Source organism: Anolis carolinensis, chromosome 3 (assembly GCF_035594765.1).
Source record: "Anolis carolinensis isolate JA03-04 chromosome 3, rAnoCar3.1.pri, whole genome shotgun sequence".
NCBI lineage: Eukaryota > Metazoa > Chordata > Lepidosauria > Squamata > Dactyloidae > Anolis > Anolis carolinensis.
The window spans coordinates 164,878,011-164,898,572 of record NC_085843.1 but is presented as its reverse complement, the minus strand read 5'-3'; the positions used below and the strand labels follow the sequence as shown (position 1 = coordinate 164,898,572).

Sequence of the window (20,562 nt, the reverse complement as noted above, 5' to 3'; positions counted from 1 at the left end):
TAGAAAACGGCCAGGCTTGCAAGCAGCAAGGGTATTCAGTGCTGTTCAACCTGGCCAACCAAGATTTCCCCTAGATAGAAAACCCTCAGGTTTTGAGGCCACGAGGCTACTCTGTCCCATTCAACCTGCCCAAGGAAGGATGCCCCTATATAGAAAGCGGCCAGGCTTTGAAGCAGCGAGGCTATTCAGTGCAATTCCAATTGGCCACAGCAATGCGTGGCAAGGAATAGCTAGCGACCAAATAAATATTAAACCTATTTGTAACTCTTTTTTCCCTGGAAAATAAACAGCAATCAACATAAGCGCAACAATTACACATAGCCATGACAATAGCTTCAACATGCACATTTAAAAAGACAAATATTTTTCAATAACGGAAGGAATGTTTACCTGATCATTCATAACAATCATAGTGCGAGTGAACAAATCATGATGAGTAATTATACCAGTGAACCACTGGGTGGCAGAATCCTGTCTGTATACTCTCACTCTATAGCCGTTTAAGGAATATGGACCTTAAAAAAATTCAAGCATGTTTGAGGATTAGTGCAAGAAAAAATTAGGCTAAGTTTGGTTTTAAAAGTCCATGCAGCACAGATGCAATCTGATATTTTAAAAAAAGAAAAAACCCTGCATGATATACAAAGAGCAAAAAGCACATCTTTTGTGACTTTAATACTACCATATTATTAATAAAACAGTTTTAATAAATGCAAATGATAAATTCTTAGAGATTCATATATCATGGTATTTTCATTTTAAAAGGTGTGTGATGAAATCCAAATGCTAAGAAGAATAGGCTGAAAATTAATCTTAACTCTTTGAACAGAAGTTCTATGGCAGCTGTTAACATGTCCAGATGTTTTTGACACAAGAAATAATATAGTTCCTGATGTTTTTGGTATCACATTTCCCAAGACTTTCCTAAAACTGACCACAGAACTTCATATCCTCTGCACTAGTTCAAGAAAATCACAGACATTCTGCAGCATTTTCTCCTTGTTGCTGCTACTGAGCATAAATTTGTAAACCCAAACAGATGTAATTACCATATATAGTTCAAACTATTAACCACAAAAAATAATGACTATAAAAAGATATATAGACCATGAGAGAGAGCTCCAAAACATTTTTTACAAATTAGTTTGGTCTAGAACGAGAGGTAAAATTAATTCATTGCATTTAATCAGGTTAAACTGGGTGACTATCTACTGCCACTTATTTGTAAAGCTGGCGAGTCAGTGTCGTTTGGGTGCTGGACTATGATTCTGGAGATCAGAGTATGAGTCCTCACTTGAACATGGAAACCCACCTCTCAGCCTCAGAGGAAGGCAGAGATAATCCCTCTCTGAAGAAATTTTGCCATAGGGTCACCATGAGTCAGATATCACTTGATGGCAAACAACAAAAAGCCCCAAGTGAATCAACAGAATTGTTCACTTGTGTGATACTGTTCTCAACCATATTAGTGACATTTTAACAGTATCACTATTTTATGTCTTTCTATGAAACACTGATCTTCATAATTTCGGACTGAATAAATTTGAGATCCACTGTGTTTATTTTGACACACAGGATCATTTGAGGTCTAGGGAATATTGTCAAATGAATATAGATGGCATTTTTGTGGTATTTCAGTTTTTAAACAATTTTAATTCATCATCTCATTGAGATTCTCTAATTTTTCAATTCCAGTTTAAATTACTTGTTTCACCTATTCAGAGGTAATTAGTGCTGTAACTGCAGTTACAATCAACTTCACACAACTCATAGTTGAAACTGCAGAATTCAGTATCACAATGTCACTATGATTGCCAGCTAATGACATTTAAGGGCTATTTGATTTGTGGAAGAGGAAGCCATCAAGAAATGCTAGTTAGCATTTGTATATACTAAGTCCAGGTATCAGAGGAAATCTCCGTTGTATATCTGTTACTGGGGAACACAAGATGAAGGGTGCAACTGCACATATACCTTGCTACTGAGTTTACACAGGCAACTGACTGACAACTGATTGACCAGAATGATGGGATTAGACAGGCCTTTGTCCTGATCCAATATGGTTCTACTCATGGTCTTATTACTTAAGTTATCAATATCACATGTAGATTTGTCCCCAATTGTTTTGGGAAAGTTTACTCAATGTATTGAGACAAGTTGTACCACCTCTCTCAGAAAATGTTTAGGATTGTGAATGTTTAACGCCAAAATAACATTTCCTAACATACCCTTAAAGACTAACGACATTTGTTGGGCATGCACTTTTATGGATTGTAGCCACTTCATCAGATACAAGATGAATTTGATGAAATGGGCTACAGTCTATGGAAGATTATGCTAAATATACAATTAGTCAGCTGTTAAGGTTGCCACAGGTTCCTTTGTAATTTTCAGTTAAGCAGTTAAGAGAAAGCATTATATTTCAAAGATTAAAGGTGTTTCCTGATGTCTGTCTCCAGATATTTTTGCAGTTTCTGCAGATTGCCACCATGACAGGGGATGGAAGAGTATAGAAATGTAGATGTTAATGGTAACAACCTCATGGCTGGTGCAAATATATTACAAGTATCAACATTGGAAAGAAAGATGTGAATCACGAAACAGAGCAACCCAAAAAATCAGCAACTCTAGACCCCCCCTCCCCCCACATGGTTGTGTTCTTGGTATTTCCTTCATTCTATTTCTAAACAAAATTAAAAAGGGAAAATGCCTGGAAGATAATGGAAAAAGGGAAAGCACACAACAAATGAATAGCAATTATCTCCATGTGTTGTGGACACTGGCAACTCAAAGTTTCACAATATAGCATTGCTTTCCTGGAATTAAAATAGTGATCACACACAGAATTTAATGTAGTACTGTTTTAATTAGTGAAGTTCTTCCTTCTGACCCAAATCCTAGTCAGTTCACAACTTAGCAAGTTCTCTAAGCTGGCAATGTCAAATGAAACGTCACCGTTTCTAGGTTCAGTCTGTTCCTTTTCTTCCTACAGATCACGGCTGGGTAATCTGTAACTAATTTCCCCTTTAACAGTCTCTCTGTGTCTTGCCTCAACTCAGCTTTTGCACTTGTGTAGAGTGCTCCTTTCATTACTTTTAACTGATTTGTAATAATTTGATATCAGTGCTCCTGTAATTAATTAGTACTGTTTGCTATTAAGAGAGAAAAATAGGAGAAATCTGGAATCAAGATTTCGTTTGTATCTCAGGAATAGAAACTCGCAGGGGCAATTCACAGAAAGGCAGCTGAAGGGAAAATTATTCATAATTCCTTAGCCATGATGTATAGGGAAGAACTGAAAGTGCTAACTCTGCAAAAAAGGTTAATTTTAAAGCACAAGACTCTCCTTTTTTAGCTTTGTTGTGCATTTCACTATAGACTAGGTTTGACAAAACAGAGGGCACAAATGCAGACAATTTTAAAAGCCAACAATATTTGAAACTTTAGGACATGGATGCTCTCTAAAACACAAAATACAACATCAAAGCAATCCCAATTTCCAACTCTTCCAACAGATTTGATGACAAATTAGTAAGCATGGATTCAATTGCACCATTAATTTCAAATTAATTAACACCACCACCAAGTGGCAAACCATTTTTCTGTGTCTCATGATTTTTGGTACAATATTACTCAATAAATGTGTACGAAAATCCTGTGAAATATGGGGTTGTCATAAGTCAACTGATGACTTGAAGGCACAAACACACACAAATTAATATTCCTAAACCCAGTGCACTCCAGACAAAACAAAATGGACTCTGATATGTTAAATGTGGAAATAACAAAATTGCAAACGGAACATTATACATAAAATTGAAAAAGGTTACAATAATTAAGAGGATGTGGGAACTAGTGAAGAATTATTTAGAGAATGTGCTAAGATGTGGAGTGGAAAAATTAAGACTGAGATTGATATTTCAAATGTAACTTCTTGTATAAATTGTGTGTACAGGGAGGGGGGAGGGGAGGAGGGGGATAAAACAATAAAATAATTCAAAAATCAAAACAGTTAAATATGTTGCAGCATTAAAAAATATATTACAGTAAACATGTTACTTCATATACCAAGTTTCTCTTTCCCACTACCAATACTTAACCATGGTAATTCAGACACTGAACATGGAATGAAATGTCTAAAGATGAGTAGTGGGCTACTTCAAGAAATATCAAGTAACAACTCTAAAAGATTCTGAACTATACACTGCACAATTACAGATAACCCATTTGTGTGAGTCACAGAGGCCACAAAAAGTGTGGGTGTTTCATGGATTGCTATTGTAGAACTGTTGCTTCAATTCCTTTGCTGATGGGTTTCCCGGAAGTATTTGGCTGATCACTGTGGGAAACAGGATGCACTAGACAGATGTTGGCTCTGATTCATAGGACTCTTGTTCTTAATGGGAAACAGAATCACTGAAAAATAACTTCAAGTCCCTGCAGAGTATTAATTGCTGCAAATATGTCATTACAGAATGATATTACAAGTAATTAAATTAGGTATATCAACCTGGGTCAGCAAAGCTGAGAAAGCCCACTGCTCAAACTCAGTGTTCTCATTTTCAGCACATCAGTTCCTAATACTGAACTATAAAATGTTTTTTAAAACATACTACTCACAAGAAGGAATCTGATAGTTCAAAGTGACACAGAATAATTCATGGACCATGTAATTAATGGCTGAATTTTGTACTTCCTCTGAACATGAGAAAAAGCAATGACTCACAACCAAGAAAACTGCTGAACTATTTAATCTTTATATTTTCTGTCTTGCTGCCAAAAAGGTGGTCCTAGTTACCACATCAAGAACAAATATCAAAACACCTAACTTTATCAAATTAGGAAACCATATCTTCATCTTACTTTATAGTGCAACATTTTATCCAGTCATAGTTCTGTATTCATTTTCACAACTTGTAAACAGATAAAAATAATTTTCAAAAATTACCTTGCATAAAAATCTCTTGCACCTTTTGTTCCTTTACCCAGATTTTTACTTCCTCCTGAAGTTGTGGGTTGTCCCTGAGAACTGGGTTTAAACTGTCTATGTCATCCTAAAGGGGGAAAAATATGTTATACACATAAGCATCATAAAAAGTTATTTTCATAAGCAATTCAGTAATATGATGAGAATACTATAATCCCTAACCACACAAATTCAGAAGTGTATGATGTTCCAAGTGTTTGACAGTCAGAATGCTTACTTGTAACTGTAATTGTCTGAGTGGTTATTTGTAAACTCGCAATTGACCTGTGCATAGCCATGACTGGAACATACCAGAATGAAGCCACTTTGGCAGGAACCTCCCCCGCTCAGAATGCATATATACAAAAGACAATGGAGCAGAACATGGAAAGCAAGGAAGGAAACTGGACAGTGTGAATTCAAAGATGACTACTTAAAGCAACCTATCTTTCCTTTTTGTGTTCTCTGTACAGTGTTCCCTCACTTATTGCGTAGGTTACATTCTAGGACCGCCCGCAATAAGTGAAAATCCGTGAAGTAGCAACACTATTTTGATTTTAATATCTAAACATTATTTTAATAGTTAAGTGGCCTTTCCCCCCCTTGCAAGCCCCGGGGAGAGTGAAGCCTTTCTTACCAGGGCCGGCGGGCCCCTTGCTTTGTGTCTGCCATATTGCCCTGGCTGCCTCTGCTCCTGCAGTCAGGGAAGAAGGAAGACCGCTCTGCCCGGGGAGTGAGCGAGCAAGCGAGGGTGAGGGAGGGCAGCAGCAGAGGAGCGTGGAAGAGGCAGTGAGGCTCCTTTTTCTGCCACGCAGCCACGCCGGGAAATGTGGAGGACTTGGAAGAGGGGGTGAGACTTCCGAGTCCCTCTTCCGAGTCTTCCACGTTTCCCGGCATGGCTGGCTGGAGCGGCGGCAGAAAAAGGAGCCTCGCTGCCTTTTCCATGCTCCTCTACTGCCACCTGCCCTCACTCTCTCTCTCACCCTCCCTCCCTCGCTCGCTCACCTACTGGGCGAAGCGGCCTTCTTTCTTCCCTGGCTCCAATTGTTACAGGGACAGAAAGTGAGGTGAAATCTTCTGAACAGGGACACAAATGTTACAGGGGCTTTAACCCTTCCCTATAATGTCCAAAACTAAAAAAAAATGGCTAGAGTTACATTTAAAAATGTACATATTCCAACTTACATAAAAATGCAACTGAAGAAAAAACCGACAGAACCTATCTTGTTCATAACCTGGGGACTGCCTATACTTAATAAATTATTGGATCATCTAAGCTTAGTCATAGCTACATCTTCGTAATACAGGTATATATTTTTAAAACATTCATTTCACTTGAAAAAAATTAAGATAAGAAGATTTTGGAGTCTTTAAGGAGGTCAGCAGCACATGTTCTTGCCATCTGTGGTCTAATTAACTACAGCTCTCACTAGCTGCTTAGAGATGGATGATTTAGAACAAGAATCAAAATGAGCAAAATAGATCAATGATTTCAATACGTTTTCGCTTTAACATGCAACAAAAGCAGTATACTATCTATGTATATAAAAATGTAATGTTCGCTTTACTATTGAGTAAACAACAAAACCACTGAACCAAATCACACCAAATTTGGCCACAAAAGACAAAGTCATCCAAAAATATGTCTTTCAATAAAAAACTAGAAAAATAGTCCAAATTACAGAGGATGAGGAAGAGCCTTCTCCCCCTAACTGCCAGTTAGAAAGGTAGGCTCTGCTACCTTTAGCACCCCCCCCCAGCTGCCTTTAGGCCCTGTCCCCTTCGTATTCTAGGAACTCCCTCAGCCAAAATGGCGCCCAGGGCACAGGCAGAGTGCACTTAGGCCTGATCCACACTGCCTATAAAATACAGATTATCTGATTTGAACTGGATTATATGGCAGCGTAGACTCAAGGTCCTTCCACATAGCTATATTACCCATTTATAATCTTATATTATCTGCTTTGAAATGGATTATCTTGAGTCCACACTGCCATATAATCCACTTCTGTGTGGATTTTATACAGCTGTGTAGAAGGGGCCTCATATGATCCACTTCTAAGCAGATAATATAAGATTATAAATGTAATATGAAATAATTATTATGGTATAATAATACAAAACAATAGAATCCTAAAACCAGGACATTAAATAAAGAGCAACACTCTGAAAGCAGGAAAATTGGGAATTCCAGAAAGGAAACAATCAGGGCCAGCTAACACTTCCCAACAAAGGATTCCCCCAGGCGGGAAGCAGCCAGGCTTTGAAGCTGCAAGGCCATTAAATGCTAATCAAGGTGACTAATTGCAGCATTCATACCTACCACACCGAGACTATTAATTGCTATTCAAACTGGCCAACCAAGGATTCCGCAAGGTAGAAAGCGGCCAGGCTTGCAAGCAGCAAGGCTATTCAGTGCTTTTCAATCTTTTCAACCAAGATTTCCCCTAGGTGAAAAATCCCCAGGCTTTGAAGCCACAAGGCTAGTCTGTCCCATTCAACCTGGCCTAGCAAGGATGCCCTATGCTAAAAAAGCCAACGGGATTCTGGCCTGCATCAATAGGAGTATAGCGTCTAGATCCAAGGAAGTCATGCTCCCCCTCTATTCTGCCTTGGTCAGACCACACCTGGAATACTAATACTGTGTTCAATTTTGGGCACCACAGTTGAAGGGAGATGTTGACAAGCTGGAAAGCGTCCAGAGGAGGGCGACTAAAATGATTAAGGGTCTGGAGAACAAGCCCTATGAGGAGCGGCTTAAAGAGCTGGGCATGTTTAGCCTGCAGAAGAGAAGGCTGAGAGGAGACATGATAGCCATGTACAAATACGTGAAGGGAAGTCATAGGGAGGAGGGAGGGAGCTTGTTTTCTGCTGCCCTGCAGACTAGGACGCGGAACAATGGCTTCAAACTACAGGAAAGGAGATTCCACCTGAACATCAGGAAGAACTTCCTCACTGTGAGAGCTGTTCGACAGTGGAACTCTCTCCCCCGGGCTGTGGTGGAGGCTCCTTCTTTGGAGGCTTTTAAGCAGAGGCTGGATGGCCATCTGTCGGGGGTGCTTTGAATGCAATTTCCTGTTTCTTAGCGGGGGGTTGGACTGGATGGCCCATGACGTCTCTTCCAACTCTACTATTCTATGATTTTATGAAGCAGCCAGGCTTTTAAGCTGCAAGACTATTAATGCAATTCAATCTGGCCAAACAATGATTCCCCTACAAAGCAAGAGCTAGGCTTCAAAGCGGCTCTTTGATTGAGGGTGCTACTCCAGCTACTCCAGAAAATGGCCAGGCTTTGAGGCTGCAAGGCTATTCACTGGTATTCCACCTAGCCAACAAAGGATTCCCATAAGCCACAGCAACGCGTGGCTGGGCAAAGCTAGTTTCAATATAAAAAATAGTTTTCCCAGGTGGTCCAGTCTGGATCTTAAGGACAGTGTATTTGAGTTGTAAAACTAGATAAGAATTTTGTGCCAATATCTGAAAAACTTGCTAAAGTTGCACAGAAATGTAAGTGATCAGAGTGAGATTACACTATGCAGTCCTGTCAGTATTTCCTATGTAACATTCTACCAAGATTCTACAACTTAATTTATCACACCCTTATTTTAAGCTAGCTTACCTTGTGCAAGTCAAAACTATACTTATCTTGCTTTAAGTTATCATCACAGTATTTTTAAGTAAGGCCACAATCTTCCAAGAGCTACTTGCATGAAAAAACTTTTGGTATTATTTGTAGCTTGCATAATTTGACATATTCCATATTACAGAACCTTTCCACATTACCAGGTTTCATGGCATATGTGCTCTAAGACTTGCAGGCATGTTCTTCCAAAGGAACATGATACTATTATTTTTACTACCTCTTTTCAAAATAAACATTTTTCCCCAAAAAATGTATTTTTCAAAATGACCATTATACATCCAAATCATAATGCATTGTCAGACTCCATATAACTCCTCCTACCCTGTTTCCCCTAAAATAAGACATCCCCAAAAAATAAGACCTAGTAGAGGTTTTGCCGAATTGCTAAATATAAGGCTTCCCCTGAAAGTAAGACCTAGCAAAGTTTTTGTTTGGAAGCATGCCCGGCGCCCACCAAACAAAACACCATAACATGCAGGATTAGTATATGTACATACTAGTTGTTTATGGAAATAATGGTAGTAACAAGAAATTCTTGATAGGATTCACAGTTTGTCTGGTTATGTTGGTTTATGATGACAACTACTGTGCAGTATAGAATAAATGTTCATTTTTTTGTTCAACAATAAATGTGAATTCTTCTTCATGGAAAAATAAGACATCCCCTGAAAATAAGACCTAGTGCATCTTTGGGAGCAAAAATTAATATAAGACACTGTCTTATTTTCGGGGAAACACGGTATTATAATATGGCACAAGCTCACAGTAGAAAATTGTTCTTAAATAATGTTCTTCTGATCTGATGTTCTTCTCCAGTACCAAGTTTCCTAAGGAACATCCACTATCTACTAGCAATGTGAATTCCTTAAACTAACCTTCAATCAAATAACTTTAGTAAAGTTATTTATATTTTAACAAAAGTTGAAAGGTTAGCATTTGGCTATACCATTCCCAATACAAATGTACAGGCTGAAAAACAGGCTTGTACTAATAATAAAAACCAGCTTTTTTCAACTTTGTCAAATATATTTCCTGTAGTGCAGAGGTTCTTGACCTTTTCTTGTTCCAAGAGTCCCTTTGTCAGTTAGGTGAAAAGAAGCAGCAGATGATTTTGTGACAATCAACATATCTTTAAATTAAATCTCAGGATTCTTTAAATTACATGGCATGTTTTTTTTTATGCACCCTTCACCTCTTATATTAGATAACCTGCCATTCAACACCATGGGCACACACTATTGGAAAAGACAAACCAACATGACAAAATTCTTCACCATATATTCTGTAGCTTAAGGGAGGAAAGGAGCCACTGCTAAGATGTAGCTTTGTTGAATATTATTTTTGTTGCCAAACATTTCTGCAGTCTGTTTTTGTGACCTAGATATAGACAGGCTTATGTACTGCTGCTATATAAGCAAAGGAAAGCTCTGTTTTCAGTGGTACTTGCGACCACACATGGGAAACTACAAAATTTTTATCACAATTTGTAAAAAAGTAATATGAATTAGGAAAGATCATATTGTACACAACAATTAGGCCAAAAAATACAAGGAAAGAAGCTAGATAGACCTGCTAATACTTGGACCACCATTCAATATCATTATCTCCAAGCAAGGTTAGGAGATAATTCTGTCTGAAATACCTTTTGCCAATATGAGTTGACAATATTGGGCTAGTGACCGAGTCGTCTCACAAAGTGTAAGAGAGTTTTTTTTAATGATCATAGGACTGCTAGGTTAAAGATTCTCTTGTAGATGACATGTTAAAAGTGTTCTAATAAATTGTCAAAGTTTATTCGAATCAACTATAATAGCGTTTTACAAAGAGCAATGACAGTGGGAGACACTCCAATAATTCTACTGTGTGCACAAATTAAAACATAAACCAAGAATTAGCAAAATGTACTCCTCTGGCCACATTTAGCAAAATATTTTTATGGATGACCGTTGTGGCCTGATGCCCAGGGAATTTTAGTGGCATATGTTGTATTTATTTAGCTTGTCATATATAGTTTATGTAATGTGCTAACTGTTTATCTGTTTTATTTTTGCTTTTGTGTTATGTAATTTGTTCTTTTAACCATTGTTTGCAGCTTTGAGTCCCACTCATGGGAGAAAACGGGGATAAAATAAATAAATAAATGAATAAATAAATAAATACAAGCCTTAGGCTTTTTAGTATTGTAGCAGCCTTCAGTACTTCTGGACTTTCTGGAAGCCCTACTTCCAGTCAAACAAAAATAGCAAACAAAAAAACTGGGAATGTGCCTTTTCTCACCTGAAGCAGCATTTCACCTTTCAAATAGGCTATTTAAACTTACAAAATATCTGTTTTTAAAGAAAGATGGACTTCCAGCCATTTATAGTTTTGTTTCTCTGGCCACTCCTACATTGTCATATGAAACTCAGATTATCTGCTTTGAACTGGATTACATGGCAATGTAGACTCATATGATCCAGTTCAAAGCAGATAATGTGGACCCAATCCACTATAGCTGTCTACCCCTGCTTTAGATAGATCTGCACAAAGAAAGAACAGCAGATCCTAAAATTCCATATATTACATTTAAAACATGCCAACACACTCCCCAACTAATACTATTACAACAATACAGAGCTTCTTGAATGGTGAGAAATCTAGCAACATAGAATTGTTGGATTTGGACTTAGAAAAAAAAGGAATGCACACTTGTGATATTCCGAACAGAGAGAAGCAGCAGCCTATAGACAGAAACTGGCACCTCAGAAGAAAGCACAAACAAGATGCAGATTTTGCAAACTTCATATAGCTAGCTAGCCTCCTGATCCTTTAGAACCTTTATCTGGTAGTATGTAGTAATTAGTGGGCCATTTAGACAATAGGTATAACATAAATGGAAGAAGGTACTAGCTTTTAAAATATGATGTGGACAAATAAAGTATTTTCAGGGAAAGTCGTGTTTTAAATCCCCTGCTTTGCAATATTCCACCAAATTCCAAGGAAGCCTCCGAATCTTGGAGGAGTGTCTGGCCGCTGTGATGGATTGCATGAGGGCTAAGAAACTGAAGCTTAATCCAGACAAGACAGAGGTCCTCTTGGTCAGTCGGGAAGTCAATTGGGGTATAGGGTGGGAACCTGTGCTCAATGGGGTTACACTCCCTTTGAGGACACAGGGGGTCCTCCTGGACTCAGGGCTGACACTTGATGCTCAGTTGTTGGCGGTGGCCAGGAGGGCCTCTGCACAGTTAAAACTTGTGCACCAGTTGCGACCGTATCTCAAGAAGCCGGACTTGGCCATGGTGGTCCACGCCTTAGCTGCATCCGGACTGGATGACTGCAACACACTCTACATTGGGCTGCCTTTGAAGATGGCCCAGAAACTACAACTGGTGCAAAGGTCGGCAGCCAGGTTGTCAACTGGAGCTAATTATACGAAGTGGACGATGCCCTTATTAAAACAGCTCTACTGGTTGGCAACAAGTTTCCGGTCCTAATTCAAAGTGCAGGTTATCACTTACAAAGCCCTAAATGGGTCCTGCCCATTTTTGCAGTCCTGCCTATTTTTGCAGCCACATTTTCTCCTATGAACCGGCACAGACTCTAAGATCTGCCAGGGAGGCCCTCCTCTCGCTCCCGACACCAGCATAAGCACAGTTGGTGGGGACGAGAGAGGGGGCCTTGTCGGTGGTGGTCCCTTGGCTCTGGAACTCCCTTCCTAGAGAGATTAGGCTAGCACCCACTGTGCCCACCTTCTGCAGGGACCTCAAAACATGGATGTTCCAATGTGCATTTATTTATTTATTATTTATTTAAAACATTTATATTCCGCCCTTCTCACCCTGAAGGGGACTCAGGGTGGAGCACAACATATATACAGAAAACACTCAATGCTGGAACATACAATAAACTATAAATACATAAACACTAAAAACAGTTATCTCCACTTTAAAACTAATTGTTCAAAACCATCTCAAATCAGCCATACCAAATCTGGTCAGCTGGGTGAAGTTTGATAATTGTTAGGCCCCTGTCCATGAATGTCCAGCCCTAACTGATGGTTAGATTGAACTCAGCACTTTACCCCCAGCCCTGGCCCTATAATCTGCTTTTTGCACAAGCCCATGCCCAGCCCTCTCTAATTTCTGATCTTGCCCAGCATATTCCTGGTTCTGGTTATTGAGGTCTGCTTTTATTCATTTTAATGATGTTTTTATTTTCTGCTGTTTTAAATGGTTTAATTAGATTGTTATGTGTTTATTATGTTTTTAAATGTGTTTTTAGTTTGTAAACTCTGTTTTTGCAGGACCTGGTCCCGCTTGTAAGCTGCCCCAAGTCCCTTCGGGGAGATGGTGGCGAGATATAAAAATTGAAGTTATTATTATATTTACTGACTATACAGTAATCCTGCGTGAATTCGTATTACGTGTATTATATTCAGACCTCCCCTGAGGTCGAATCAGTGCACCAGGTTGCCAGTGATGAGTCCCTGAAAGCAGCCTCTTCCTGAAATCCAGTGGGAAGCCTGGATGCACTTCTTTTGGAAAGAAGCAACTGATGCCCAACTACGCTTCTCTCAGGAGTGGAAGGAAATACAGTATGGCTTCCTGCCAGATTTGACACCCAGAGAGGGAGCAGTTCATGGAGGCTCAGCACAGGTAGCTTCTATCTCATATGTGGATCTTCCTTTAAGATACTTTCCTTTACATTGGGCAGCAAGTGTGTGTGTGTGTGGGGGGGGGGGACAATTTGATTACAATATTTTAGTGGCCTGCTGGCTGGAGGCTGGGGGAATCAAAACGGCAAAATTTCTCAAAAAGGGGTTTTTCAGATTTTACAGGAATAGTGCAATAATTCCATCCTAGAAAAAGTCTGGGAAAAGAGAACCAGTTTCATGTAGTGAACAAAGGTCAGCAAAATGAGTGTGAGTAGAATTCATTTGGAGAGGAAGTTTCTGAGCAGAAGAGTTACGACAGAAATGAACCTGTCCCTGTTTCAATGGATCCTTGAAAGCGAAGGTACTGAGAGCAAGACTTCAATCAAAAACATAAGCACATAGGCAGGTATGCAAAACAGCAGAAAATTCTTCCAACACTAGATTAGGAACAGTAAAACTCTAAAAGAATATTATAAATCATAAAAAATTACAATTTACAGCCTAAGGAATGGAGGAAGAAGCCGAAGGGAGAGAAAAGAAGCCCAAGCGACAACGGGAGGAGAAGGAGGTGATTTATCAACACACAATTGGTTGATAAAGACTTAAAATAGTGTATAAGTACTAAAATAATGTATAAATATATAGCGCCCCTACTTTACGGATTTTCACTTATTGCGGGTGGTTCTGGATCCTAATCCCCGCGATAAAGTGAGGGAACACTGTAAATACTACAGCAATAATCTGTGTGATGTGTGAGGACAGAAACAGACATGGGAGAGGGACAAAAAAATAGATTGGTGTTTTTGTGCTATCCCTCCTCTTTGCCGTTTTTTCACTGGAAGTCTTTCAGGAAAACTGAAAACTTTACTACAGCATGTAGCCCGCCCTTCCATTGACCCAGATAGCAATTATTTCAGGCTGTCATTGTAAACCTGCTGATTAACATCTTTGTAAAGAAGTAGGTCCTCAAATAGAAGACATACAGTTTACTAAAATCTGCTAATATTTGTACTTTCCTAGCTTTTGAAAGCCTATAGTCACCTCTCAGTTCCCATGAAATGAGACTTCATGGAGGAGAGTAATGTAAAATTGGACATAATGTATGTTTTTAGCATGACTGATTTTCTTTACAAATTTAGTAAGAAATTTTCTGCCTGCTGCTACATGTCTTAACTGAGAAACAATGAAGCTCACTCACACACTGGTTTATCAGTCCTAGTACTGTCAAAACCAACCAGCAGCAACTCTCCAAAATGTTAGGTACAATTTTTTTCCAGCCTTATCTAGAGACAGAAACTAAAACCAAGATGGTGCCCTTCCTTCCAAGTATATGATCATCGATAAAAATAATAATAATTTATTATTCACCTCTCTGTACGGCACAACATAGCTAAAATACATAATGTTATAATAACAACAGCAACTACCGTCTATAAACATAATAAAAGTGAAAATGTGTACGTGTGTATGTGGCAGGGGTTTCCACTTACACAGACAGGCTCCAGCATCCACAAACAGCTTTAACCCACAGTGTTGAGGAGCCACCAAAGTCTTACCCCCAAGGACATTGCAGTTACATTGAGCGCCACATCCCAGTATTCCTTTCTCTTGCCATTGGTGTGGAATTTGCATGGTCCCGCCCACTGACTCTCCCTTAACCCCTTCCTATTCTTTTCTATGGTACACAGCAACTGAACATACTAGAGAGGGAGGTTGGGGAGAATTCACCATGATTTATAGGAATTGTAAGGACTGGAATGTATAGTTCACCTACAATCTACGAGCACTCTGAACATCACCAACAATGAATCTGGCACACAGACCCAACGTCCAACTTTGCATACTGGTGGGGTTTGGGAGTGATTGACCTTTGCATCAGAGAGTTATAGTTAAAATCATACAATCATAGAATTGGAAGAGACCTCATGGGCCATCTAGTTGCAACCCCCTGACAAGAAGCAGGAAATTGCATTCAAAACAACCCGACAGATGGCCATCCAGACTCTACTTAACAGCCTCCAAAGGAGGAGCCTCCACCACACCACAAGTTATTCCTAATGTTCAGGTAGACTCTCATTTCCTGAAGTTTAAAGCCATTGTTCCCTCCCCCTTATGACTTCCCCTCATGTATTTAAAAATGGCCATCTTGTCTCCTCTCAACCTTCTCTTCTGCAGGCTGAACATGCCCAGCTCTTTAAACCACTCCTCAAAGGGCTTGTTCTCAAGACCCCTGATCATTCTAGTCGCCCTCCTCCAGCTTGTCAACATCTCCCTTAAACTGCAGTGCCCAGAATGGGACACAATATTCTAGGTGTGGTCTGACCAAGGCAGAATAGAGGGGTGGCATGACTTCCGTAGAGCTAGACACTATACTCCTATTCATGCAGGCCAAAATCCCGTTAGCTTTTTTAGCTGCTGCATCACATTGTTGGCTCATATTTAACTTGTTGTCCACGAGGACTCCAAGATCTTTTTCACACGTACTGCTGTCAAGCCAGGCATCCCTCATTCTGTACCTTTGCATTTCATTTTTAATGTCTAAGTGGAGTATCTTGCATTTGTCCCTGTTAAACTTCATTTTGTTAGTTTCAGCCCACCTCTCTAATCTGTTAAGATCGTTTTGAATTCTGCTCTTGTCTTCTGGAGTATTAGCTATCCCTCCCCATCTGGTGTTATCTGCAAATTTGATGACCATGCCTTTTAACCATTCATCTAAGTCATTAATGAAGATGTCTTCCAGAACCGGGCCCAGGACAGAACCCTGCAGCATTACACTCGTCACTTCTCTCCGGGATGAAGAGGACGCATTGGTGAGAATCACCCTTTGGGTTCGTTCACTTAGCCAATCACAGATCCACCTAATTGTAGTTTTGCCTAGCCCACATTTGACTAGTTTGTTTGCCAGAAGGTCGTGGGGGACCTTGTCAAAGGCCTTACTGAATTCCAGAAATCCAGTACGTCCATGGCATTCCCTGAGTCTACCCAGCTTGTAACTATCAAAAAAAAGAGATCAGATTAGTTTGGCATGACTTGTTTTTGATATATCTGTGTTGACTATTAGCGATGACCACATGCATTTCTAAGTGTTTGCAGACCACTTCCTTAACAATCGTTTCCAGAATCTTGCCTAGTGTAGACATGAGGCTGACCGGACAGTAATTGTTTGGGTCATCCTTTTGTCCCTTCTTGAAGATAGGGACCACATTTGCCCTCCTCCAATTTGCTGGGACTTTTCCTGTTCTCCAAGAACTCTCAAAGATGACTGCCAATGGTTCTGAAGTAACCTCTGTTAGTTCCTTCAATACTCTTGGATGTAGTTGATCTGGCTCTGAGGACTTGAATTCGTTTAAAGCGGCCAGGTGCTCCTAGACAACTTGTTTCCCGGTTTGGGGTTGGATTTCTCCTAATTCTTCGTCCATTCCATGTTGCTGAAGTTGAGGCCAGCTTTCTTTTTGTGAGAAGACTGAGACAAAGAAAGCATTAAGCAGTTCTGCCTTTTCCCTATCCCCTGTCAGCATCACCCCATCTTCTCCTTGCAGAGGCCCTGTTGCCTCTTTGTTCTTCCCTTTTTTACCAAAGTAAGCAAAGAACCCCGGTGGCGAAGTGCATTAAAGCACTGAGCTGGAGACCAAAAGGTCCCAGGTTCAAACTCCGGGAGCGGCCGCTGTTAGCTCCAGCTCCTGCCAACCTAACAGTTCGAAAACATGCCAATGTGAGTAGATCAATAGGTACCGCTCCGGCGGGAAGGTAACGGCGCTCCATGCAATCATGCCGCCCACATGACCTTGGAGGTGTCTACAACGCCGGCTCTTCGGCTTAGAAATGGAGATGAGCACCAACCCCCAGAGTCAGACATGACTTGACTTAACGTCAGGGGAAACCTTTACCTTTACCTAAGCAAAGAACTCTTTTAAAATTATTTTAAATGTCCCTGGCAAGCCTCAGCTCGTTTTGCGCTTTAGCCTTGTGAACCTTTTTGAATAGCTAGGAGTTGGCTATTCATTTGAATTCTTCTTTGGTGATTTCTCCCCTTTTTCACTTCTTGTGCATGTCTCTTTTCAGTCTTAGTCCTGTTAGAAGTTCTTTGGACATTCTGGCTTCTTTGCACTTGTCTTATTTTTTTTGTTGGTACTGTTTACATTTGTGCCTTGGGTATTTTACTTTTAAAAAACTCCCTTGTCTTTTAGTATTGGTGTCCATGGAATGCAGCTCAGTATTTCTTTCATTTTTTTTGGAAGTCAGCTTTCTCCAAAATCCAGAATGCGTGTTTGACTTGTCTTAGTTTCAGCTTTCCTTTGTATGGCAAACTGCAGGAGCACATGGTCGCTTGCCCCTAAGGATCCAACCACTTCGACTGCATTAATCCGGTCCTCCACGTTGGTTAGAATGAGATCAAGAGTAGCCGATCCCCTTGTTGCCTCTTCTTCCTTCTGGACCATAAAACTGTCTGCAAGGCAAGCGAGGAATTTGTTGGACTTTGACTCTTGGCCGAGTTTGTTTTCCAGCAGATATCAGGATAGTTGAAATTGCCCATGACTACTACATCTCTTGTTTGTACCTGTTTGGTCAACTGCTGACAGAAGGCTTTGTCGTGTTCTTCATCCCGGCTCGGTGGTCTGTAGTTGACACGACGAGATCTTTTTGTGTCCCAGTTTCCTTGATTCTTATCCAGATGGTTAAGAATGGTTTCCAGGATATTTCCCGGATAGCAGTCTTGCATCTCTTCTGCAATGTAACTGTTTTTGACATATAAGGCTACTCCCCCTCCTCTCCCCTTTGTTCTGTTTTTGTGAAAGAGGTTATAGCCCTCGATGGCCACATTCCAATGATAGGAGTAATTCCGCCAGGTTTCAATGTTTATTTCCCATGCTCTGTGCCTTCCCTTGAGCTGTTTATGTGGGTTTATTGTGCTCTCATTACTTGGTCCTTCTTGTGTTTGTGCAACCCTCCATTTAGTCTTTTGGCGGTTCCCTGAGGTCGTGGATAACATACTTTTCACAAGGCTGTTGTCCCCTTCCCCCCAGTGGACCTACTTTGTAAGCAAAAAGGTGTTTCCTACTTGTGTGAGGTGTACCCCATCCCTTGCCAGTTGGCCATCCTCCTGGAAAAGCAGGTCATGGTCAAGGAAACCAAAGTCTTCCTCCTGACACCATTTTCTAAGCGAGTTATTGACTTGCACTATTTTTCTGGCTCTTGTAGCTTTATAGTGAGAGCTTGAAAATCATTTGTGATCTTTTGAAAGGTATGCTTAGCAGTATAATTGGTTCCTACATGAATCAGTATGGGAGGGGGAGGGGGCTCGAGGAGCCTGGTGAACCTGAGTGACATGGTGTATTTTTTGCCCCCCGGAAGGCAGCATATTTCTCGTGCCATTCCATCCAGTCTGGAAATGACAGATTCAGTTCCTCTAAGGAGGGAGTCACCTACTACCAAGACCTGTTTCCTTTGAGGATTGACAGGGCCCCCTTTGTGCGAGGCAGTGTGTAGGTCCCCTGAAAAGTGTCCCTGTTTAAAAGGATTGTGTAGGTATAAAGTGTTGCCCTCCTCTTCCTCGACATCCCCAATGCATTCGTCAAGGACAATCCCTTGAAATAACCTGTTGCGCCTGGTCTATGACTGGGGACAGAGCAACTGCATGATTGGGTAAGTGTGAATGTGGTGGAGCGTCATCCCACTCAGGGACAGTCCACTGAGTGATATCTAAGTAATTGTCGTCCTCCCCAAGATGTTGCGTTTCCTGATCACATGTTAGTGGTGCAAGAATTGGAATCTCTTGTGTAACTCCAGGTGAGCAGAAGTATTCTGAGGAGGCTGTCTGGTCCTGTGTCTCTTTTTAAGTGTGACATTCTTCCAAGCCTGAGGGTTGTCCACATTTGAAGTGATGTCCCCATAAGTTTCCCTATCATGTTCGTGTTGGTGTGATGTGGGTTGTGTATCTAAAAGAGCATGTTGTGCAGTGTCCAAGAAGAGCTCAAGTTCCTGAATGTTCTTAAGGGTCTTATTTTGGCCCTTGAGTAATCAAATCCTATGTTCCACGAGAGTCATCTATTTGCACTTGTTGCAGATGTAGTTGAGTAGTTGTTGTGTGAAGAAGCTTAACATGCCACAGCTTGTGCATGTGATGGGAACGTTTTGCTTTTGTTCCATCTTGTGAGTTCACCTGTACCCAGAAAACATGGAACCCAGCCATCAACGTATTTTGACCACAGACCCAACATGGCCAACTACAAATATTGGCAGGGTTTAGCGGTGATTGTCCTTGACATATGGGAGTTGTAGTTCACCTGCATCCAGAAAGCACTGAACCCAGCCAACTTCAGATCTGCACCAAACGTGGCAAACGAACCAAACACTGCCAACTTTGAATACTGGCAGGATTTGGGGATGATTGACATTGGCATCAGGGACTTATAATTCACCTGTATTCAGAGAACACTGAACCCAGCAGATGACGAATCTGAACCAAATTTAGTACACTGACCCAAGATGGCCAACTGTGAATACTGGCCAAGTTTGGGGAGGACTGAACCAAGATGGTTGGGAACTGAAGTTCACCCACACCCTTATGCATTCATAAAAAGCAATAGGAAAGACTGCATTTTTTTTCTAAGACATAGCATAACATATGACCAAACTTATATTATCTAACATCCAAAAACAAATAATGCCTTTTTCAAATAACCTGGAAACCGCTGAGTACCCAAGTTAGTGATTGTAATAAAATACACTCCATCAAAAGCATATATTAATGCATTAAAACACATTTCTTTAAAATACATGGAACAAAATTAAAACACAATAAGGATAGGATGTGAATTTGAAATTCACAGTTTAAAAATTGACTGGGTAGGCCCGACGGAAGAGATAGTTCTTCAGTTGCGCTTTAAATTCTGACAGCTCATTTAGCTGACAGATCTCTTACAGCAGGTCATTCCAGGTCATATCCAAACATACTGCTTTAGTATACTAGCGTATATATCAGGAACTGCCTAGGTTATGCATTTTGTAATGCTGTTTATTACAAATATTGTTAATTTTTTGATCATTTGAATGGTCTCATTAGAAAATGCATACCCGTACAATGGGACTTTTCATAAAATCGCTCAGCTAACAATGCATATCTCAAATAGCATTAGAAATGCACACTCAGGCAACGCTGAGGTAGATTAATAATGTATTGTCTTGAGTAAGTCACGCTCTCTCAGCCTAAGAGATAGAATAAAATAAAATCTTAAACTGTTGCTTTGGGCAAGCCACGCTCTTTTGACCTTGAATCACTCTCCCAGCTCCAGAGAAAGGCACAGGCTGTCCTACAAATGA

The 20,562-nt window shown here is 40.4% G+C and overlaps 1 protein-coding gene across 4 annotated transcripts in view; it reads right to left on the bottom strand.

Moving 5' to 3' along the window:
* The window catches only part of jmjd1c (jumonji domain containing 1C), a 158,339-nt gene that overhangs the window by 32,000 nt on the left and 105,777 nt on the right, over positions 1-20,562 (bottom strand). For all 4 annotated transcript variants that reach the window (XM_062975768.1, XM_062975765.1, XM_062975766.1 and 1 more), the window contains 2 exons: positions 4,949-5,054; positions 391-515 (listed from right to left, as the gene is read on the bottom strand). In XM_062975768.1, the coding sequence (XP_062831838.1) occupies positions 391-515; positions 4,949-4,955 (132 nt within the window). In that variant the 5' untranslated portion in view covers positions 4,956-5,054. The remainder of the gene's footprint in view (positions 1-390; positions 516-4,948; positions 5,055-20,562) is intronic.